Source organism: Amphiura filiformis, chromosome 5, assembly GCF_039555335.1.
Source record: "Amphiura filiformis chromosome 5, Afil_fr2py, whole genome shotgun sequence".
Lineage (NCBI taxonomy): Eukaryota > Metazoa > Echinodermata > Ophiuroidea > Amphilepidida > Amphiuridae > Amphiura > Amphiura filiformis.
In genome coordinates, this window is record NC_092632.1 from 78,160,606 (window position 1) to 78,185,915 (window position 25,310).

The window sequence follows — 25,310 nt, forward strand, 5'->3', positions numbered from 1 at the left end:
CACTTATTTCAAAACGTGGGAAAATCTTGCTGGTTTCAATTATCTTTCACAAAACATGCACCTGTACATTGTACAACAACAACGTGGACTGGTGGTGCAATGTCCTGAATGTAAAATTTTAATGCAGGCAGATCCTATACAAAATTGATAGAAATGGCCAAGTCTAGTCTTCAACAGAGTGATGTACTTGATAGCCTTGAAGACCTCAGGTAAGCTAGCATTACATGTGGTACACTGACTTCCTGGACCTGGTTTTCAGCTAGCCAGCAAAAATATAAATAAGATTTTAAATTTAATTTTAAGCTTACTTAAATTTTATGCATGGTATCATTGTATGTACATTAACATGATTAATTGCAATGTATATTAACATGAATACTTTGGTGATATCGTGCCCAAATATACAAATTCGTAGTTAACGTCAATGTTTTCAGTGTTGTAGTAGTATTTACTATAGCCTATAATTAAAGAGTCAGAGATCTGAATCTGATAGGTACTCTCAACACCTCCTTCGGAGGTCAGACGAGAGGATGTTGAGGGGTGCTTTCGGTTACTTATTCTCGTTGGGTGCTTTCTTCCTGGCTGAAGATGTGCTCAGCTACGGCTGTCTTGAATTGTGTAGATAGTTTAATGTCCACTAGTTCTTGCGGCAGGTTGTTCCAACTCTTGGTTGTGAGTGGGAAATATGAGTTCATGTATTGATCAGTTCTTCCTGTTAGTCTACTGTAAGATAAAGAGAATTTATCACATCTGACGTCATCTGTCAATCAAATTCGAGCACGGTTTGTTTACAAGTGTTGTGATGATGACTTGCTGAACGCGGATTTATAAGCGGGTGCCTTATTGTTAATTTTGCACCTTTCGACATGCAAACCATCTCAAAAGTTAGGTCTTTATAGTAGGAAACTTTCTTTGGCGAAGGCACCATGTCAACAATGCCTAGAAAAGCTGCTTTTTGCCTTGTAAAAGTACGTAATTTTTCGCCATTTGCTGCTATTCCTTTTCTCCGATCAGCACCAGATAGATTGGTCTTCCTTTTACGCGCTGATTAACCTGTGTAAACCAATCAAGGATCGTAATTGTCAGTGACATCAGACGCGATAAATTGTTTTTATCTCTGTCTTTAATTATAGTACAGTGGTGGTTGGCACCGCGCCGCCGCCGCATGACCGGTGGATTTCTTTGGAATATACCCTACCACTGTTAATTTTCAATGGCGTCTTTTATGAACGACCCATACACATAAACTGTAAATATATATGTATATAAAAAATGGTAGGGTATTCTAAAAGATAGCCAAATGTCCCTATAGTCTAAAATTTTGTTGAAGTGCAAGTTTACTAGTTAAGCAACATTTTTGATGTGATCGCCCATCGTGACCGGCTGTGTTTGCTTCTGAACTTCTTTACACGGTGTCATGCTCTAGAGAATCTGACTAGATTTTGAATGCAAAGATCTTAAGCCGCGAATGTTAATAAGCTGTCGGTGAGCAAATTTGTGGCTAGACTTCTCGAGCAATCATGTACCAGCCGGCAATTTCAGTCTTCAGTGGGTGGCTTCCTAACAGCTTGTTGAGCTAAACTGGAAGTGGGTTGATTGGACCTACAGTCGGTGCGGTGCTAAAAACATAAATTTGGTGCTATACATCAGAAGGTGTGAGTAAAAAGCACCCGAGACTATCACTCAATCAGGCTGTCTATGACTATGTGGTGCACTGGGCTGTGCAATAATTATGAGCCCTGGGGGAGGGTAAAATTGGGGGGGAGACATTTTTGACGAGCCACAAGAGGGGGGCAAGAAATTTTTGGCAAGCCAAGAGGGGGGGCAAGCAATTTTGGCACGCATTCATGGGGCGCCTTTTTAATAAAACGCTCTAAAATGGCTTAGGAAAACGGTATGGAAACGCTTAAATATGCACATTTTCCTGCTCGCTGCTCGCTGCGCTTGCATACATACATCTAGAGATCATTTAAAGTTTGGAAATTAGGATCCCAAACATTTGGCATGTTCAAGGGGGTGGGGGCAAAGAATTTTTGGCGGGCCGAGAGGGGGGGGGGCAATCGATTTTTGGCGGGCCGAGAGGGGGGGGCAAGCGATTTTTGGCGAGCCATTCGAAATTTTACCCCCGAGGGGGCTCATAATTATTGCACAGCCCTAATCATGTGACCCGGTTCACGGGTGGTCAATTATAGTGGGGGGGGGAAGAAAGAGAAAGCAATTTTGGCACAAATGTTTTGGGGATACCATTGCTATATTATGCCCTAAAAAGGTGTAGGAAAACATTTAGCAACATCATGCACACTATGGCTGGTATGTTCAAATATGCACAATTTCATGCTAGCTGTACTCGCACAATATCAATTATCATGATAAGATAATTCAAGGTTTTAAATTTGGGTTCCCCAAAATCTTGCTTGTAACATGTAAAGGGGGCAAATATTTTTGGCATGTCAAAAGGGGGGGCAAAGATTTTCTGGCACTGCCAAAGGGCGGGGGGAGCAATTTCTGAGGGCCATTTGAGCCCTTGATCTTAACTGTTTGAGGGCCCTCACTCATTTTTGTGGGCCCGAATTTGGGCCATTGTTTTTAACATGACCCTACAAAAAATAGAGTAAAAATTGTAACTTTGCAAGTGACTGAGTGATGGGAGCCAACTAACCCATGATTTATTAACATTCAAATGAATAGATTATTTAAAATAAGTAGGAGTAATTGGGGAGCACGGTGGCCTAGCGGAACGGGCACTGACTATAATCGGAAGGTTGCGGGTTCGAGCCCCGGCGACGCCATCGTGTTGTGCCCTTGAGTAAGGCACTTTATCTCGATTTCTCCTCTCCACCCAGGTGTTTAAATGGGTACCGGCATTCTTAAATGCTGGGAAGGTAACAGACTCGCTGTAGAGGAGGTGTAGCGATCCCCCTAGCAACATTACATGGAGGAATCTGGCCCAATCGCCAATGAAAGAGAGATGGGCACTCCGATCACTGTTTATACAGATCGTCTCCTTTACCTTTACCTTAGGAGTAATTATGTAATTAGGTAATTAATTAATACCTAAAGTCTTAAAGAAGTGAAAGAAAGAATTCCAACAAAGAACAAAGAAATCAGGGCAAGCAGCCTTTTTTAGAAGATGCTTTTTTTTTTTCAAAACAAGAACTTTTTTATTTTTAAGATGTATCTTTTGGGCCCTCACTGATATTTGCGATATTTGATCAAGGGCCTGCCTTATTTTTAGCCCTGATGAGTGCACATTATTATTACACCTCATACTTGTTCAATCTTCCTCTCAAGAACATCCTCCATGGGAGTATCACTGGAGGTTTTTAACCAGGAACCTAGGATCGAGTAGAGATATCAGAACCAGGGATTGTTCCCCTCAGGCCTTGAATTTTAATTTTTTTTGTGGCACCCATTTTCAAGACCACAGGGCAAAGACAAAGAAGGACACCAATGAAGAATGCCTTGGATTTGACAAAGATCTGGGGCACCAAGACCAAAACTGAGATGGCATGCAATGGCCTTGGTGGCTTCCCTGAAATTTGAGTACCTGGTCCCCCTTATCTTTTCGAATAGCTCGACACTTCAACGTGCACAGGGATGACTCTTTTTTTCACATTTTCCTTTGTTGCCTACATGTAATTCCATTGATGTAGTTTATTAAATAACAAATGTAAAAATATATTTACTTCTTCTATCTTCTCAATTTTAGGTATGATGGGCCATTGCTTCAAGATGACAAGTTTGCTCAAGCGTTAGAGGGTGGACCAACTTCCCCAGATTTTACAGGTCTAGTGTCATGGCTAGCCAAACAGTTAGCTGTGTTTTGTGAACTGGATGTCAAAATCACACCAACTACATGTAAGTTTTGTTGTTGTTGTTGTTGTTGTTGTTGTTGTTGTTGTTGTTGTTGTTGTTGTTGTTGTTGCAAAATAGGTTACCAATAAATGTTTCTCGATTTACTTAAAAAAGTCTTAGGGGAACTTAGGACTTATAAAACCTGAGGCTGTACACTGATTATATGGTCATGTGTAGGCAGTGTGGTAAATGACTTGAGAGGTCAAAATAGTCAAATGTTAAGGTTGGAAATTCTAAATGTTAGATGCGAGTGCTCGACTGAGGGGTTGGAGGAATTGTATTATTTCAACCCTAATCTCCCTTTAAGAAAGACCACACTGAGTCAGTGCTTTTTGGTTTAGATTTTAGTCTTAAGATACATGCATGTACATGTGATTTGTGAAATAACCTGGTAATGGCCATGGTTGATTTACAGCTGCTGATGAAGCCGAGATGTTTGAGCTGGAGTTGAGTGGTTTGCTGACAGAACTGCAATGTCCGTACAAGACATTAACACAAGGTGATATGACCATCAGATTTGGTGACAAAACCAATAGGCTGCATTTACTAGGTGAGTATATCAGTAGTGTTACACCCATGATATGTAAGCAAACCATACCCATAACCTATTCCAGAAAAATACAGTACCGGTACTAATTTTTTGGAATTAGAAAAATATTATCTTGTTTTGCCAATTAAAACATGTAGCTAAATCCTAATCCTTTAGTTAGTTCTAACTGGCAATAAAAGTTAATTTTTAATATTTTTGCAATTTGAGGGAAAATGGACCAAAAACATGCAAAAAAAATGTAGTCACAAAATTCTAAGACTTGTCAAGTCTGAGCATTACAACATTTTGAGTATAGGCTATAAAAGATTAGAAAATGTATTTTTCAAAAATTAGAATGTTTAACTTGAAATTAGTCTTTGTACAAATCTTTAGGCTTGATTGTCACACCATACAAAAAACATCCTTAAAATGTATGTTTTTGGCCCTTATTTCCAAAAAATGACCAAATATTAAAATTTGACTTTTATTGCCAGTTCGAACTAACAAAAGGATTAGTAAGCTATATTTCATTTGGCAAAACAGGATAATATTTTAGTATCCAAAAAAATTGGTGCTGTATTTTTCTGGAATAGCCATGGGAGCTAGTCATTTTTGAGTATTACAAATATGAATTGAAATGGGAATTTTCATGCATATACATTCAGCATTCAGGGTATCTGAAAGTAAAACTATCATAATCGGACGTAAACTTGAATGTTTAGAAGCAGGGCTCGAATTTAGTGACAGTCTGTCGGCAAAATCCAGCTTGTAAATGCACCTCTGGCAAGCTGTAAATAATAATAATAATAATAAAACGGCATTTATCCACGCTTTCTGAATACTCAGATTCCTCAATCCCCTGCTCTTAACGAAAAGGCCTGCAACTTTTACATGTCCAGATATTGCTCTTCTGGTACATGGGACCACCATTTTACATGACTCTCCGAACCACGGCATGCTATGCGCCCTGTGGTGTCTGCACGTTTAGGGCCACAATGAGTGGGATAGAGGATAAATACTGGTCAAAGCTGAAATAGTGGACCAGTTGTTTGAGAAAAAAAGTTCAACACAACCCCTGTTTAAAAAGGTATTATTTGATTCGGACATTTGATGGAATTCAGTTGTATGTATATTGAAAAGGGGCTTTTTAAGACCCTGAATGTGTCATTTGGAAAATACGATGGTTAATCCTTTGTTACTCTGTTTTTGTATATTTTTAGATTTCCTAACAAGTGAGCTGGAAGCTGCAAAGATGGTAGCTAGTAAACCCAAAGCCACAGATGGATCTGGGGACAAGGTAATCTAAACACAAACTCAATGGGATTTCTTGCTATATAATAAAGTTAATTTCACCATTCCATTACTTCACCAAATAGTGAAGACATCGGAGAAGGGTCAGTTGTGTGTGCATATATTACGCCAAATACGGAGACATGCAATATTGTTCACCTTCCACCATGGACATTTCTACAACAGAGGACCACCACGGTTTCAAACTGCTGCAATAGACCGCAAATGCATGCTAAATGCTTTAGAGCGATACTTCCTCAAGACTGCGGACCAAATGTGTAAAAAAATATGGTCAACAGTTGATGAGTCAAATTCCGTTTCGTATCATACACAACAAAAATCCCCAATTTTAGTACACGGTTAGGCGATGAAATCATCATACACATGTCCACTGTTGAATAGCAATACATGTACATGATGTCCACGGTTGGCAGTGAACACATACAGGGTGTGTGTGTGTGTAGTCTACTGTAGTAGACCACTTTAATTTATCATCCCCTCCCACTGACCATGGAAAATCAATCCTGTTCTGATCCAACAGCTCGGCCATCCATGAGAAAAGTGGTCTACTATATTTAGAATACACAATGAACTATGCACTCTAATACTGGGTATGATGTTACCTCATAAAAAAATGCAGTCTTGGTTGTTTATGTACAGATTTTGTGGTTTATGTTACCTGACCCAGATAGAGCTACCCCACGTGGGTTGGGTTCAGTGAACACAGTGGGTTGGGCTAATGCATAAACATGTATGCTTGCCTATCTGTTATTGGTTAAGATATACCACCCACATTGATTTTTACTTCATTAACATTCATCTCAGATTTGAGATGAAAGAGGTTGAGTCGATGTAAAAGATATGGTGGGTCACACAGGTCATATTCAACTAGAGCAGTCCCTCTTTTCTCTGGGCAGGGCAGTCACTGGAGATGTATTATGTTTTATGCATGGTAAGGTATGAATTGTTTATCAAAAATAAGGGGGAATGCAGAGCAGTCTAGTGTATGTGCGATATGCGTCAGTGTTTGCCTGTAAAGAAGGACACACACAAGACTTTTTACATTTTAACCATGGGCCAACCTGCAAACGAGCAGTCCTCGGTTTGCGGAGGTCAGACGGTCGCAATAAAAGCATGCCAAATACATTTTAGAGATATGTCTTTACTATGTGCGTGGTTGATAGCTGTGCCGAACTATAGAGATGCGACAGCTATTGTGCATTCAAAATACTTACCGCAGACGGTAGGCTTATTTTATACTGTGTATCATACTGTTCATGAACAGCTGTACATCATGTACATACAAAAAATCCGTCATTTTGGTCCTTGGTATGCCAATTAAACATTATTTCAGATATCCTTGTTTTGATAGCAACACAAGAGTTCCATTATTGCCGGCGCAGGATGGTAGGGAGGTGTGTACGTGTGGTTAGGGGCTGCCCTCTTGGGAAAATATTTACACAAGAGTTCCATTATTGCCGGCGCAGGATGGTAGGGAGGTGTGTACGTGTGGTTAGGGGCTGCCCTCTTGGGAAAATATTTACACAAGAGTTCCATTATTGCCGGCGCAGGATGGTAGGGAGGTGTGTACGTGTGGTTAGGGGCTGCCCTCTTGGGAAAATATTTACACAAGAGTTCCATTATTGCCGGCGCAGGATGGTAGGGAGGTGTGTACGTGTGGTTAGGGGCTGCCCTCTTGGGAAAATATTTACACAAGAGTTCCATTATTGCCGGCGCAGGATGGTAGGGAGGTGTGTGCGTGTGGTTAGGGGCTGCCCTCTTGGGAAAATATTTACACAAGAGTTCCATTATTGCCGGCGCATGATGGTAGGGAGGTGTGTACGTGTGGTTAGGGGGCTGATGGTAGGGAGGTGTGTACGTGTGGTTAGGGGGCGCTGCCCTCTTGGGAAAATATTTTTGTGTGAAATCAAAAGGGAAGGAATGAGTGTTAATTTTAAATTTGCTCTTTTTGGATTCCCTCCAACCAAGACAAATGTGTAAATAATCCATACTTGGAATGGCCAGGCTGATTAATGTTTAGGCCTGCACATTATCGTCTCAAGTATGTCGAGCGAGATGACATTGTACCAGAATTTGTTTAGGCCAATATCAACCTTGTGTCTCATCTTCTGTATCTGCAACCACCAGTATGACCCAATGAAGTGAGATATTGTGATAAAACTAAAGATCCTCTCAGATTTTCTTCTGCATTATTTTATAGATTACTTGCAGCTAACTTTCTATTCTTATATCAATTTCAGAGTGGTTGGTACGCATCAAGCACATATTTGAAGTCCATCTGTATTGGTTTAAAACTAGCCAAACCACCACCAAATGTCACAGAGGTACAACTGTTTAATAAACTTGAATCGCAAGTAAGAACTGTGATGACTGAAAAGCCGGGGGCATTCAAGAAGCCCATGTTTGACAAACCTCTTTCAGAGCTACAGTGGGTAAGTTGTATTATGAGAACGCCTAAAAAATATTAAATATTTCATTCAATACCTTTAGATAATATTAAAAGTATTGAAGCTATGTATCTATTGTACCATTACAACCTCAGAATGGATTCTTGGTATAAATTCTATTATGATATGCATAATTTGTGAAGAGAGCTATATAGATGATCACTGCAACGCGTTGAAGCAACTGTTCTGCATGCATCTATGCGTATACATCAGATTTATCTTCCACGGGGTTGTAAATTTCAAATAGAACAGCTAAATGTTGGTAACACCATAATGTGGTGTGCAGTTAAAGAATTCATCATGGAATGTCCACCAAATAAGTATTGCAATCTTGTGCAATGGTCCTTTTAAGCGTTAACCGTCGCGTATACGTGCGCGATGTTGAACATGTGCACAGGACATTGTGCAAAATAATACACGCTACAAGCAGACACCTAATTTGTAAAAGGAGATCTGCAAAACATTATGCTTCTTGTTAACTTGGAACAAGTTCAAGTTCAAAATTTAATATAATTAATCACATTTTGTCTTATGTTATGCTATTTCTATGAGTCCGCTGTCGGTTATCACAGAACCGGTGCAACCGGTCCCTGTGATAACTGATGGCTTACTCATTGAAGACTACTCACAAAGGAACCGGCTGCACCGGTATTGTGATAACCGATGGCGGACTTGTAGCGATACTAAATTACGAATTCCTGTCAAGAAAGCATATCTACTTACATTTTGTCATGTTGTATTTTGTTTTATGCCAACAGGCTAAACTGGAAAAGATCAATGAGAGGCTGAAAAGCAGTATGCACTACGACGCCAGATGTTGTTAAAACGGTTGGATGTGACAGTACAGTCGTTTAAATGGTCTGATAGATTAAAGGTAGGAATCAAAAGTTTCAAATAGTTTTTTTTACTAATTATTTAATGTCGTCATTGAAGCAGACCAAGCAAACACAAATGTTTTCGACATTATTCGCAATTTGCCAGAAAACATTTAAATGTTGGTTTTAAAAAGGGTATATAAAGGGTATAAAACGTTTTCATAACATTTAAAAACATTTTTTTTGATGACATACTGCAAATATTCTAATAAAATGTTATTTAAGTGTTGACAAATTATTTGGCAAAAAAGTATTTACCAAAAATATTGTACGATAACATTTTGAAAACATTTTAAAAATATTGTTGTTGTGTGTTTTCATACAAAACGTTTTAAAATGTTTTCATGACGTTTATATAACCCGACATTTAACGTTATTAAAATGTTTTTACCAAAAGACAAACCCCAACATACAACCTGTTGAAAACGTTTTTAAAATAAATGTTTTGTGTTTATTGGGGACAGGGAGATCCATACTTGTCAATATTAAGGCTTGCATTTTCGGGCGAGCTCGCTGGTACCTGCCCGAGATTACATTACCCGGCAGGAAATACCCTGCCCGGTACCAAAAAAAAATTTTTTACGCTTTTTTTTTTTTTGGTTTTGTAGTGTCCCTGGACCTAGACCTAAATACTAGGATCATTCATGGTTGACCTATAAAAAAAATTGCACAATGTTTTGTGTTTTTAATATGAAAATTGATACTTTGTTTTCATGTCATGATATCAAATTATATCTCTATTAATGATATCAAAATGCATTCAAATTCAATGCGTCGGGTACCCGGGCACAAAATTACCCGAAAATGCCAGGCCTAGTCAATATGCACCACCTGGAATTGTGGAGAAAATTTTAAAATTTGAAGTTGAATGTACAACAAAGTGGATGTATTTGAGTCCTTTCACAACTTATACATCAAACACAATTGAGTTGGTGACCTTTCTGGGGCTAAAAGAATAAATGAGCTCTCTGATGCAGTGGGTTCATTGCACTTACTGTTCCTTAAATCCTCCCCTCTGCCTCTCAAAATATGACTCCAGTTTAACATTCACTCAGAATGTACAAGAAAATCTGATCCAACCATTAAGGCTTTTACTGAAATGTTAATGCATAAAGTTTGTTTGGCTCATATAAGGCCAAAATTATTCAGCTTTTGTTGCTACACAAGTCAATAAAGTCCCAACTCATGCTCGCGGAAATTCACATAAGCGTGCGCTAGTCACACATTACGCAACACACTACTAGTGTAAGGACTGTGCCAAACTATGCATGTCATTATGGATCTTATTTTATTCGCCTTATATAAGCTGAACAAACTTTAGGAAGGTGCCAGAAATACCTACTCTAAGCTTCCTTGATTGATAATTCTTTTGTTTATTTGAGTAATAGACTAATGTTATATACCCATTTAGCATGAAAGTTCAGCTGTATTGGTAATCTATATATAGAGATATATTGGTAACTCTTTGATCTCAATACAAAAATATTTACCTCCGTGATTTTCAGCTGTTATCTTAAGAAAGCTTGACCACGCGCACAGGAACCGGCTGCACTGGTACTGTGATAAGTGACGGCATACTCATAAAAATTCTAAAACTTGTTATGAATGAATTCCTACTTATTTATGATTCTCATTTGATCATAATGTAGGGCAAGTCTGATGATATGGCAGCAGCATACCAACCAATAAGAAGAACGCTGGGTGCAGAAAGTAATGTGTCTATAAGCGTCGTTATTAGCTGCTAGGGAGGGTAAGTAGAGATACAGTAAAGTAACAATTAAGAAAACTAAAATAAAAAATACAGCTTAGAATTTAAGACAAAGTCTGTAGAAACTTTGTCTTTGAGGGCAGAGAACATTGCATTTATATAAGGCTTTAAATTCATTAAGGCCATATCGTATTTGCCGAGGAAGACGCACTCAGTGATTGTCATGTACTTCAGTAGACAAACATACCTTGCAAAAACCAAGGCAGCAGGTGCTGTAGTTGTGACAGAATCTGAGATTTTGAAGAAAAAAACGACAGAATACATCATATAATTATCAAGATTGAAGGATTATTAAACGCTTTCGTGATGTTCATAACACTCTACGTATGTGACATGCAGGAAGATTGTTATGCATCAAAAGGACTGACCTCGGTCACTATAGGCAGATAAGCCAACTCGGCATTGGAAGTTTGCAATGCATTGTGGGACAGAGAATATACACAAATATATGCATTGTGGGACAGTTTTTGCAGTTTTGGGACACTTTGTCCTTTGACCTTTGACCTATTGGGAAAATTCAGAAATATTGGGTTTTAGTACATACAAAATATAATCTAAAATGTTTTACAATAATTAAATAATTAAACAATATTATTATTTTATAAATTAATTATTTAAGTATTTTAAATGATAACATTATGACAATAATAAGTAAATTAATAATAATTACGTCAATTTCCCCGATATGTCAGAGGTCAAAGTGTCCCAAAACTTCTCTCAAAAACCGGAAGTTAGAATGGCGATTGGGCTTATTGACATGCATTGGTGACATGTTCTGGAATTAACTAGTGATTTTCTTTGCTTTGCCTCATCTGTTTGGGTCAAAATTAAGAGGGGACATATCTGACAGTTAGACTAACATTTTGTGGAAAGAAATACAATTCTATTTTTTATGAAAATTTTACAATATTTTGTTTTTTAGGGTATATTCTGATTTATCATTTATTAGTAAAAGTTGTTGTACAAAATTCAAAAATGTTTTATAGCAGTGATGTTTCACTTGGTTTCAAAGATTTATGTTTTCTGATGTATGCAATGACTTCACTTGACTTCCATTTCTTAATATAATCACTAAGTATATTAAACCAAATATCTTAATTTTTTCCCTCAGATTTAGCTTTATTAAAGAAGACCAGTTCAGGATCAGTACGGAAACATACACAATGTGCTATCAACAAAGTCATGATGGGAAGGGTAAGTAATCATGCAACAAGTTTATTTATTTAAAAGGGCATTTTGTGATCCACAGCCTCATCCCCCACTTTTCTCAAAAAAAGTTGAGATTTTTATACCACTGGAAACCTCTGGCTACATAATGTTTATGTACCAAAAATTTCTTGCAGATTAAGGCGATATAATACCCCGATTTTCATCAGTACCCCTCTTCTTTTTTTTCTTGCAAATTTATTAAGTACATATATATGTTTATCACCTCATGTCCTTAACTTATAAAATATATCTACATATAAAGTGACTTTCAACCATTTTAGTAAGTAATTTTAACCCTATATATTTTTTGTTTACTGTAACCTAGTAACTCAGATCTGTGTTTCATAACAAACCATAATTTATTCTTTTCAAAATGTTCAAGTAGGGTACATGAATAGAATACATTAAATCCTTTGTTATACTCTCTATAGAAAATCTATAGTGGTGCATGCAAAATACCTACCATGATATAACACTGAATAAATTAAATACACACTTATACAATAGATGCATAGTCATTAGTTGTTAGGAGAAGAAAAGGCTATTAGGTCACCGTATGTCAGGTTATAGGTCAATTGGTTCAGGTCAAATTTAAGCATCAATTTTGAATACACATGTGAGAGTCTGTGATATCATATGAGGCATAATTTTGATATTCTGTCTTTAACTGGATATATATCGAGAAGTGCATGGTGGATATACTAATTTACCTTGGGATGTAAATGGTGAGTACAATTTAGAATGCCTAGTTGAGACGGATTTCACAAATAAATATAAAATAGTTACCAAAATCACAAAAGGTAAGCTTACGGAAAACTACCCAATATGGTTGTATAGGTGACAAGAAATACAATTTTTTTCATCATTGCTGTAGTATGGTTGTTGTAACCTGTTACCTATGGCTTAATTAAGTTTCAGTGCAATAATGTCGCAAGTTAAAAATACAAAATATAGCTCAACATTGAAAATAGAAGCATTTTAACCAGTTCCTTTTTTGATAGTTGTGGAGCACCAAGTTCATGAAGTCATAAAAGAAATCAGGAACCACTTATTCCCATTTTACATATCAACTTTATTTCCCTAATGTGTTAGCAACACATATCCAAAATTTTAACGAAATCCGTTGATAGTAAGCTTTCCAAAATGAAGTGAATTTAAATCATCAGTGATGTACCTCCTTTTGGCTTCTATCTGTAAAAGCATGTAAGCTACATTGATACCGATACCACCAATAAAACGAGAAGATTTGCCCCTTCATTTTGCATACCACTTTGTCCAATTTTTTTTTGTAATTTCTTCACAAAATGCAAAAAAATGCACAAAAAAAATCAATGGGTGTAGTACCCCCTTAAGGGATCTAGAATGAGCGTTTATGGCGTTTCGACAGTATTTTTTTGTGGGACATGAGAGCACCTCAGGCGTGTCGAATTGCATTCTGAATACGAAGAATGTCTTTCTGATATCAAATAATTTTCATTTTTGAAAATCACAATATAATACAAATTTTATGACAAATTATAAAAATTTGATATTTTTCAAATTTTTGATATATAACAGTCCTCGAAAGTAAATTATATAAATCTAATGATATATTCTTAAAGTGTATGTAGCAGGGAGGAAAAGCCGACGGTCAATTGAAAATGTTGACCTTTCATATTGAAGATATGGATTTTTTTTCCCCAAAAGACCTCATTTTTTTTGGTGTTTTGGGGAAAAAATCCATATCTTCAATACGAAAGGTCAAAATTTTTCAATTGATCGTCGGTTTTTCATCCCACCTACATACACTTTAAGTATAAATCATCAGATTTATAAAGTTTGCTTCAAGTACTGTTAAATATCAAAAATATCAATTTTAATGATTTGCCATAAAATGTGTATTAAATTGCGAATTTCAAAAATCAAAATTATTTGATATCAGAATGACATTCTTCGTATTCAGAATGCAATTCGATATGTCTGATGTGCTCTAATGTCCCAAAATAAATACTGTCCAAACGCTCATACCCCAGCCCTTAAGCGATCTGAAATTGTTTTTATGAATTAATTTGTTTTATTCCATAAGCTGTGTAATTCCTCAGCGGAGTCTTTACACTCTCTCTGCTGATACCTTTTACATGCCTGCCAACCGTTCCGATTTAATCGGATTCGTTCCGATTTTTGAGGTCAAAGGTCACAACAAATCCTTTTTTTTTTTTTTAAGATTTTTTTTTTGAAAGTATTTGGCGACTTTAGAGAACCACTGGACCTATTCTGAAGGGCTAGGATCATAAGGATCATTAGCAGTAAAAAAAAAAAAAATTGGAAGAAATTACGAACAAATTACAGTTTGTTATTTTTAATATGCAAACCATTAAACCAATATTTACCACTTCATGTAGCACATATTATAAATGCATGGAAAACCAATGCATCTATAATATGTGATACATGAAGAGGTAAATACCAGTTAATGGTTTACATATTAAGGATAACAAACTGTAATTTTTTCGTAATTTTGTTTTCAAATTTTTTTCAAATTACCTGTGAATGATGTTAGCACTTCAGAATAGGTCCAGTGGTTCTCTAAAGTTGCCAAAAACTTTGAAATTTTAAAAAAAAAAATTAAGAAAAAAAATTTAATTTAAAAAAAAGAAAATTAATTTTTTTTGAACCTTGAATAGCAAGTAATTATGGGTCTATAACTTCTTTTTTCCAAAGTTTTGTTTCGCTTCTCGCTTCACTCTAATTAGACACCAACCTTAGTTCCAAAGGTTGGCAAGTATGCGCCGTTACGGGTAAGCGCGTGCTTCGCGCGCTCCGGGTCGCGCGCACCCTGTACAGATTTTTATTTTTACAATGTTGGCAGGTATGCTTTTAGTTTGCATTCTCTGTATATCCATAGGTGCCAGATAGGGGAGGACGTCCACAAGAAGCAACTCCACCACCTCCAGAGATGCCGTCGTTTAAACAAAGAACAGAAGGTTCAAGAGGAGGCGGAAGAGGAGGTAGAGGAGGAGGCGGCAGAGGAGGAGGAGGTGAGTATTTCAAGACACATTAGATACATCTTGTTGATGTCAATTCAGGCAGGTCTCACAACAAGAAGGGATATTGACTTCCTCAATTTTCCACCTGTCATCCAGCACAACTTGTTCAAGAGTGGCTGATTGGAGGGGAATTTTGGTCATGTAACTTAGGTATGACGTCAGAGTCACATGACATGATGACAGGTTGGTGACGGCTGTGTCCTTATTGAGATCTGGATTATGAGCAGCAAATATATGGATTCTTTTACCCTGCATTGGAACCAGCAGGTTTAAGATGTCCACTCCTGGTTAAATTGGTGAATGTTAAGGAATAAAGCAAAAGTTTGATAAGCAAAAGTCCTTTAGTTGGGGGAGGGGTCAAAAAGTTTTGATTATGCTTGTTAAAAACTAGCTGAAATATTGGTCAAAGATATTTTGGGTTGGAATTGTCAACATTTCATACTTAAGTTTCCGGGAGGAAGGGGGGCCAGCTTCCTAAAAAAAGCACAAGTCGTTTATAGGATGTCATTAAACGTTTAGTTTGTTCCTTAAATCTTACTGTACTTGAATCATCATCTAATTTGAAGTTGTCTTGATGTATTATGTTTTTGTGAGTACATAAGTCAAGAGGTTTATAGCAATTGTGCATTTGTTTCTTCTCTTTCCACTTGTGTTTGAAATAAGAAAAAAAATAATGCGGTTGTAACAAACGAGCAGGAAATGGTTGGTTATTCATCACAATTTTTAATTGTCCATATTTTGTCCAAACTTCTTTTGTTCAAGATTTTACATTCACAAAGAACAGGTGCAAAATTTGAGAGAGTTCAAAGTGTATGTAAGCTTCCTGATTTGTTGTATCCAGGCTTTTGGTTGTCCACTGGACAGATTAACCCTAAAAGTACTACAAAATACTACTTGATATATGCGCTGTTCGTGCGTGCATCCCACGTGGTGTGATGACGCAATCGCCCTAAGTGATATAAAGGCACAGTTTCGCTGGCCAGCGAAGCCCAAGACCCGTGGCAAGGTGTCGCCAACCCAGTGCTTGGTATGCGAGGGGTCTCGGGTTTGAATCCCACCCAGAGCAAACAACTTCTTTCTTTCTTTTCTCTCTTTATTCCTTCCTTCTTTCCCTTCCTGTCGCGAAAAAGCCCTGAGGGGGTTAGGGTTAAAGAAAGGTTGCCTCAATGCTATTTTAAGTTGGTTTGAACACCTGGTTTATCACTATTTCAAAGGTTGCTGACTACCATTATGTCTTAATTATTTGAACATGGTTTGAGATTACTGCCTAAGGAATAGTGACACACAAAACACACAGTTAAATTTAATAATATGTCAATTAGTTCTTGACTTCTGTTATGCCATTTTGGCCAGTTTTTGCTTGCGCAGTGTTGTTTACTAGCATAAGAAAGCTTATTTATTCTGAGTATGTTCAAATTAAAGATCATATATTAATTCCAATTTTTTCTTTATTTTGTGTAATTAATTCCAATTTTTTCTTATTTTTGTTTCAGGTGGTCGTGTTCAAGGAGGTAAGTTAGTCCATGGGGAATGGTGATTTTCCAAAGAGTTTGTCTGAACACGCTTTTCTATGGAAAGACACAACCCAAAAGGTTTTTGATCCAAAGGGTCATTTATCCAAATGTTATTTAGTCCAAAAGGTTGTCTGTGGGCAATGTTGGCCATTACTCTGAAGAGTGTTGGTTTCGAAAGATTTTTTCTCTGAAAATTTGTTACTTTTTTTATCCTGATGGGGCATTTGTCTGAAAATGGTATAAGGATCATCACTCAAAAAGGTAATTACTCCAAAGGAGCATTAGTCTGAAAATGTTATTCTAACAGCAAAACCCTTCTGAATGACATTTTCAGAGAAACAATACTTTAGAGCAAAAACACAATTGTCTTTTTCAGAGCAACGATGGAAATAAAAATTGTCCAGAGTACAAATCTGTCGGGGAGGAAGACCTTTCAGAGACATTGCTGTCTGGATCAAAGACTGTTCGGATTTTCTGAGAAAAAACCATTAGAACAAGCAAAACCCTTCTGAATGACGTTTTCAGAGAAACAACACTTTTGAGCAAAAACACAATTGTCTTTTTCAGAGCAACGATGGAAATAATAATTGTTCCGAGTAAAAATCTGTCGGGGAGGAAGACCTTTTTGAGAAATTGCTGTCTGGTTCAAAGACTGTTTGGATTTTCTGAGAAAAAACCATTAGAACAACAACCATTTGAAAAAAAAAAAAAGATACAACTATGACAAATAATTGTGTATTATCAAGCAATGTGTTACTAGTCTAAATCCATTGGGGTAAAGTATATAAAGTATGGTTTTTTACTCTTTTTCATGTATAGCTGAAATATGTTATGATATAGACTTTAAGGTGGTTATGGAGGCATTATAAAAGTGTTCTAAGCATGTTTTAAACAGATTAATTGAGTAGAGCAAAGTACACTGATCAACATGCCTTTTGTTTGGAGTCAATCGGACATACGGTTTTCAAAATATATCAATTTATATTTTCTTTGTATCTTATTGTTTTTATCAATAATCAATAAAGTTAATGAGCTAAAATGACTGGAGAAGCTCATTAACATATAATTTTGCTAATATTTTGCTAAAATCCATGCATAAATGTTCAGGGTACTTTTATTTTGCATACTTTTGCCCTGAAACTTGGTCAAAGTGTTTCTAATATGTCCTAATGTATTATATAGTGAAGCCGCCCCCTAATTTGCATATTTGCATAATTAATTAGCATTTATGCAAATTAGTTCGTTAATTATGCAAATATGCAAATTAGAGGGCGGCTTCACTATATAATACATTAGGACATATTAGAAACACTTTGACCAAGTTTCAGGGCAAAATTGTGTAAAATAAAAGTACCCTGAACATTTATGCATTGATTTTTAGCAGAATATTGGCTAAAATTACATATTCATGAGCCTTTGCAGTCATTTTAGCTCATTAACTACATTGATTATTGACAAAAACAATAGGATACAAAGAAAATATAAATTGATGTATTATGGAAACCGTATGTCCGATTTGTCTCAAACAAAAGGCATATTGATCAGTGTACTTTTACCCTAATCAATTAATCTGTTAAAAACATGCTCAAAGCATTTTCTAATTTCTAGAAAATGCATCCAATACCACCTTAAAATTATGCTTATCTGTGCATTGGACATATGGCTCAGTGGTTGCCATCACATTGTCTGTTTTTGCTTACGATATTGGCTGTTGCCACATCAAAATGATGTAGGCCACCATCGTCTGAATAAACATTCATAAACCAAAGTAAACGATCAACAAAAATAGTTGTGACTTGAAATTTTATATTGGTTTATGAGTTAATGGAGCACTTACATGTATTGATATTAATGTTCTTGAAAGGGCTCACAAAGATTTTTTGGGAAAATCAAATCAGAAAATTTCACTTATTTTGTCGGATTGAATACTCAGAGAGACTACTGAGCAGTAATTTAAAATAAGAGACATATTGCGAGTATCTTCTTTTGAACTGTGGGGGAATTAATCACCTGATTCAGACAGTAATTACTAAATATTATAAGATGCTGATTTAAGCTACATTTCAGATACTGATTATATATGGGTAAGTGGGTATGGGTATAGTGGGTAAGTGTAATAGCTGCCATGTGAAGATGAGTACAATATACTGTGTGTAAATTGCCAAATGTTCACAGGGCAGCTATTGCACTTACCCACTTTTGGCACTAAGCAGTTTTATAACATGTTAAAAACTGGACTTTTACCAAAATAGCAATTTTTGTGAAATCTCACAATGCCTGTTTAATCTTTTGTTTCCTTATTTTACAGGTTGGTCAGGTGGTGGTGGAGGAAGGGGTGGTGGTAGTTTCCAGGGTCAGCAGCAAGGTTACCAGGGTCAACAGCAAGGAGGATATGGAGGTTATCAAGGTCAACAGCAAGGTGGAGGAGGTCAAGGCTGGTATCAAAATACACAACAAGGTGGAGGAGGAGGGGTGGCAATTATCAAGGGGGAGGATACCAAGCGAGTGGTGGAGGCTATGGAGGAGGAGGAGGGGGAGGGAGGGGTGGTGGAAGGGGAGGAGGGAGAGGGCGGGACAGAAGAGGACGAGGTGGACAAAGATATTGATGAATGTAATACTCCATTGTTTGTTGAATGGAAGCCCAGGTTATGTATTCTGTGGTATGTGACATTTTTCAATGGATGAAACTCTCATAAATGTCTTATTTGCTCTTCAAATTCAATATCACGATGGAGAGGAGATATGGATTGAATTTCACCACATACTATTATGGGCATGTGAGCTGTAGACTTCAAATGAAATGTATTTAAAACCCTGTCATAGATACATAATATCCATAACTAAGGGTGTACTTGATCAAAAAGCCATGAAATACTCAAAAGCAAAAACTATGTATATAAAAAAACAGTACTATTGTTTACGAAGTTGTTAGGCTAAATAAAAAAATAGATTTGTCTCATGTCCCCCGCACGCATTAGATTTATGCTGCGCTTTTGCTTGTGAAAAATTGCAGAAGTTGAATTTTATTTATTTTTTATTTTATTTTTTATTTTAACGAAAATTTTGCTGAAAATCTAACAATAATATTATAATATTCAGTTTCAATTTTGCTTCCGATCAAAACGGCAACTTCAAAAATGTTTTATATACAACTTAAAACTCAACCTGAATACTTCAAATCCATGAAATTGCAGTAGTGTAGGGTGAAATGCCATTTCATTACTATTCTGTAGGCCCTACTGTAACCTAGGGGTGTGCTATATGATGTATGACAACACTTTAGAATTGCATTTGGGATATAGTATAATACCCCAAATTGGCATTGTTGAATTATAAAAAATAAAATAAACCACATACCGCATTAGATTTTCAATTTCCATGGGACAAGAGACAAATCAATTTTTTGTTTGGCCTTATATTGTCTACATTAACTGTATGAAAACCAAAATGTTACAGTAATATAAAGTGAGAGGCATGCATAGAGGTAGTCATAATCACAACACAACGAATATCTTCACCTTGTCTTGGCTCAGTGCAGCCCCAAACATGTCCACCACATTTTCAAGCTGAAATACCCAAAATAATCCCAAGTGTGCTCTTATGTTTTGAACATTTTGACACCTCATTTGTTTCAGCCCCTAATATTGCTGTCCAAAATGAGATGCGGTTTCCAAAGTTGTCCTCGGGTCAATGGGCTATTCCAGTTGAAATCCACACACCCCCTGTGGAAGACATGACCTTCCACACAGGGAGTGTGAATTTCAAACAGGGTTACTTGCTTGGGTAATTCTATTGAAATCTACACCCCCTGTGTGGGAGATTAAGGTCATGTCTTCCATAGGGGGTGTATGGGTTTCAACTGGTATAGGCCAATGCCATATGACAATCACTTTTCATTCATATATTCAAAATGGCAGCAATGAAGTACCAAATTATGCAAACCGAACATAATTTTTCAGTTTTGAAAAGTTGATGTACATGATATCACCCGTGGTCTTAAGGTTGGTCTTAACCCTGGAATTATGGAAACTTTCGGGCCTCGTAACTGCTAAATTGTTGGTCTAAAGTATATTAAAGTATACATATTTAGAATGGCAAAGACTAGATAAATTCATCTGTGAGGTCAAATTTGCTAATTTGTAGTCCAAAATCTCCAAAAATGTTTCTTCGGCCCACTTCTTTTTCATGTTAAATATACACAAAGACCATTGATGGGGATTTGTCTTGTGCTTTCACCAGCGGGATCATCAGTTGATTGCCACCTGTCTTGGGGAGTTTCGGCCCTCTTATAATCAAGACTCCCTCGAGGTGGGGGCTGGCAGTGAAAGAAACACCACCTCCCGCTGGTGAGCTACTAATAAAACTAAAACTATGCTTCTAGCATCTGTTGCTAAGTAAACAATCTGCTTGGATTCGTGTATAATACATGTAGACATGATGTGGTGTGATACCTCACAACGTTGCTCTCACTCACATGAAACTACTGATCATTAACCCTACATCCCACATGGTGAGATGATCCAGGCACCCTAAGTCATATATATGCACGGTTTCGTGGCCAGTGAAACACCTTTGGCTCCCGATCAGCGATACACTGCTTGGTAGGCAAGGGGGCGACACCCGGGGGTACCAAGCAACTTCTTTGTTCATCTCCTCTCCGTTTTTGTTCCTTCTTTCCTTTCCAATAGCCAAAAACACTTGGATGGTTAGTTAATTTAGAGTCATCATTCTAGAGAACTATTCAAGCTCTCAGAAACACTTATTTAGTGCAATTATGATGTCAAGTTCAAACATTCATATCATCAGCCTACTGCGCTACAATTGCTTAAGTTATTTTTTGTACATTTGAGAACGAAGTACAAAATATGGTTCAAGCATGCATTTAAACATATGTATTCACCAATCTTTGCACAAAAACAGATGATAATGATATAAATTTAAAAGTAATTTTTAAGTATTATCGTAGTAGGGTGAAGATATGTGATGCAACATTTGCATGAAAATTAATGAGGTACATACCTTACATTGGTCTGCTTTTTATATAGCCTTCCATATCAAATGGCATATATTTGTCTACTGAATTGTCTCAAAAATGGTTACAAGTGTTTGTTTGTTTGGTTACGCAGACATATGCAATATGCCAGGCCAGATTAGCTTAGCCTATTAAAAAAAGTATGCTAATCCATATAAACTGAGCTCAAAAAGAAACTTATATTTTTTACAACTTGTGAATCACAAGGTCATATCTTAAAATACTGTCAATCAAAATGAACCACAATTACACACAGGATTACTTTAATACTCTACTCAAAACACATGTCAGTAACCAAGCAGTTGTCCAACTGACACAACAGCAAAATGCACTGTCATGGGACAGCTTCCTGGACTTCCTCCACTTCCACAGCCCAACATTTGGCACCCAGCACAAAAAATCTGTGAGAATGCACACAAGATCCTTGCACAGATGATAAAACGGTGCTGCTTTCTGATTTTCACACACTTTTTTCATGAAACAGGGCTGGGCTGTGAATGTGTTCCAGGAAGCTGTTCCATGTCAGTGCATTTTGCTGTTGTGTCAGTTGGATAACTGCTTGGTTACTGACATGTGTTAAGAGTAGAGTATTGAAGTAAACCTGTGTGTAAGTTTGGTTCAATTTGATGGACAGGATTTCAAGATATGACCTTGTGATTCACAAGTTTCTTTTTGAGCTCAGTTTAGTTATCAGGAAGAAAACTATGAGATGAGACACGACTGTAGTATCCCTTGCATACCCATTCATAGGTACTATTACTAGCATTCAAATGGATGTTGCTTGTATTCCCAACCTGTGTGTAAAGGCTTACAAAATGTTTATTTGCACGTCTTTTTGCATTCTGATCTGATGCATTCTTTGGGATGTTGATTGCATTTTCCAGACAATGTATATTTGTTGTAACTTTTATTTTAACTGTTGCTATTGTTAGCAAGGATTCAGAATTGTCTTGAAATATTTTCTTGTGGTCCTCAAGAGTATGGACAATTAATAGCAAATGCATCATGAAAATAAATTTTGTATCGTAAAAACATGTTGATGATTTGTTATGTGAATGAATTTGTTAGATGTTGTTAAAACATTTGACTTATCCTTTGTATAATAGAGCAGGGAATTAGCCTGGCACAGAAATCTGCCATAATACCGTAAAAATTTAATAGTTAGCATATGTGCTTACTATTGAGCTCTTTTAAAACATGCCCCATCCACAAAGGTGTAAAGGGTTTTGAGCAACTTATATACGAACAATAAACCTGCACATTTGTGTTTCAAGTTTCAACCCCTTAGCTCAGTTTGTAAAGCGCCGGACTATGGTACAATTTCATGTTTTCAAAAGCCCTTGATAGTAAGCACCAGACCTGCCAACTGTCCCTCATTTTGAGGGACTCCCTCATTTGGGGTTTTCCAAAGTGAAAAAGAGGGACAGTCCTGCTTTGTAAAAAATTTCAGTAATGGCAAATTTAAATGTAAGAACAGCAGAAAATTATGTAAATTTTTAAAATGTTGCTATAGCATTCTCCTAAGTTTATTGTGATAAATTTAGACCTGCAAAACCTTCCCTGAATTCTGAAAGTATTGCACACCTCAAGTCTTTGAATTTGTCGGTACCTGGTTTGCGTACATGTACAAGATTTTGGCCTCAATGTCCCTCTTTCTGACTTTGGTAGGTTGGCAGGTCTGAAGCTGTCACGTCAGATTTGAGTTTCGTGAAAATATTTAGCCATTAAATAATAGTTCCCGCGATTGGTGATGTACGTTCACAAGAGTTGTATAGATTCAATGCCCATTGACCGTGTTCAGTCAAAAGCGAAATCGGAGCAACGAAACGGCGATCGGTAAAACTTCAGAACAATAAAAAGTAGATGTTCGGATGTGAATACCAATTGTTTAGTTTTGTACGTATGCTAACTATCGAGTTTTATACCGTACCAATATTTGTCATAACATACGAGTTAAAATGAACATGTTAAAAACAAAGGTCATGTTCAACATGTGTGCAGATAATAAGGAAATCAAAATTAGAACTTTTATAGAAGTGAAACACTGGAGCATGTATCGACATACACATACCTAGGACAAGACATTTGGCCAGACGGGAACCAGTCGCAGGAAAAAGAGAAAAACACAAGCAGGATGGGCAGCTTTCAGCAGATACAAAGACATACTAACAGACAAAACCATGCCAAATTGTCTGAAAAGGAAGCTTTTCAATCATTGCATCTTACCTGCCATAACATATGGAAGTGAAACATGCACATTAAACAAAGATATAGAAAAGAAACTTCAGACTACACAACGAAGTATGGAAAGGATGATGCTGGGGAGACCGGAAAAAGAACATGTGGAACAGGGAACAAACAAAGAGTTAAGGGTGTGTTAACAACAGTAAAAAGAATTAAATGGAGGTGGTCTGGACTCAAGTTACTGTGGTCGGACTGTACATTGTAGTTAGTACAAACAACCAACCGTATGACCCGCACAATGCGCCATCCGATCATGCATTTCAGCGTGAAATCAAGCTCTTAGTAAACATTATCCGATTATAGTACACTGCCGTTTGTTCGTACGTTGGTTAGTCAACCATTATATAGTCGGATCATGGTAAAGAAAACGATGGTGGGAGTGACGCAATTATGTCCATCTGACCAGTGTCATAAACATACATTTATATACCAAACATAAATGGGGCAGGAAATAAGACACATGCTGTGTTAATTTTTGTTATCAATTCTTGACCTGCAAGAACACTTTATTGTCTTAAGTTTACCCAGTAAACAAAATACAGAGATGGCCACTAGGTGTATATGTATTGTATCTAATACACTTTGCTTTTTAAATTCCATGTGAAATTCAAGGTACATGTAATCCTGAAGGATTTTTGTTTATCCCATGCAATAATGTAAAGAAAACTATATGGTATACAGCTGATGAGTTTCAATGTTAAAATTATTGTACTAAAAAGTAAAAGAGCCCACTTTTAATATGATGTACATTATGTAGAGCATAAACAAAACAATATTTACACCAATTAGTACAAAAATGTAAGATACAAAATCACCCCCACACAAACATTTCACACACAGTTTTGGAAACTATGATACACAAGTACATGAACTACCAATAAAAATAGTAATTTCAAATTACATTAGCACTATATGATACATTGCATAGAAGTGTTGAATGAAAGTATCCACATGTACTGTATTTGTTCCATATACCGCCATATACATGTAGCACCCACTCAACATATGATCCTTCATTGTTATATTATGCAGAATCCAACTACACATGATCCAGTGGTCCTTCATTATCATGCACAGGGTCCAACTACCCATGTATCAAACCACCTACACATAAAATCCATTTTTATGTAAGCAATTATGTAAACAGTATAAAAAATAGGCACCCACTCGAAAGGGACCGTTCACAAGCACTTCTAACGGGAAGGAAAGCAGATGAAAAAACGGGGTCCCTGGAAATTGTTATTCCTCTGAAGGGGGCCTTAAAAATATCACCTTAATTTTTCTCATAGAACATGAGTTTTCACTATTTTCTATGAGGTTGATGTTCATTTTTCATGGCCAAAAGCCCTGAAAATAATTTTAGGTCCAATAATTTTAGGCCCTGAAAAAATGAGAATTTTTCTTTTTGCATCAGGCCCCCTGTTACAAGTGTTTGTGAACAGTCCCAAATGACTTTGCTAAGTGCCCTGGAACAACTTTGTATGATAAAAACCTAAAGAA

The 25,310-nt window shown here is 36.8% G+C and overlaps 1 protein-coding gene across 1 annotated transcript; it reads left to right on the top strand.

The window, feature by feature from the left end:
* Positions 1-16: 16 nt before the first annotated feature.
* Positions 17-19,530, top strand: LOC140153769 (protein FAM98A-like). Its single transcript, XM_072176621.1, is given in 13 exon segments — positions 17-209; positions 3,710-3,858; positions 4,271-4,405; positions 5,605-5,681; positions 7,936-8,127; positions 8,901-8,928; positions 8,931-9,016; positions 10,667-10,741; positions 10,743-10,767; positions 11,897-11,979; positions 14,879-15,011; positions 16,514-16,531; positions 18,843-19,530. Coding segments are annotated over 13 exon segments (1,434 nt in total). The 5' UTR covers positions 17-153; the 3' UTR covers positions 19,220-19,530.
* The last annotated feature ends 5,780 nt before the right edge of the window (positions 19,531-25,310 follow it).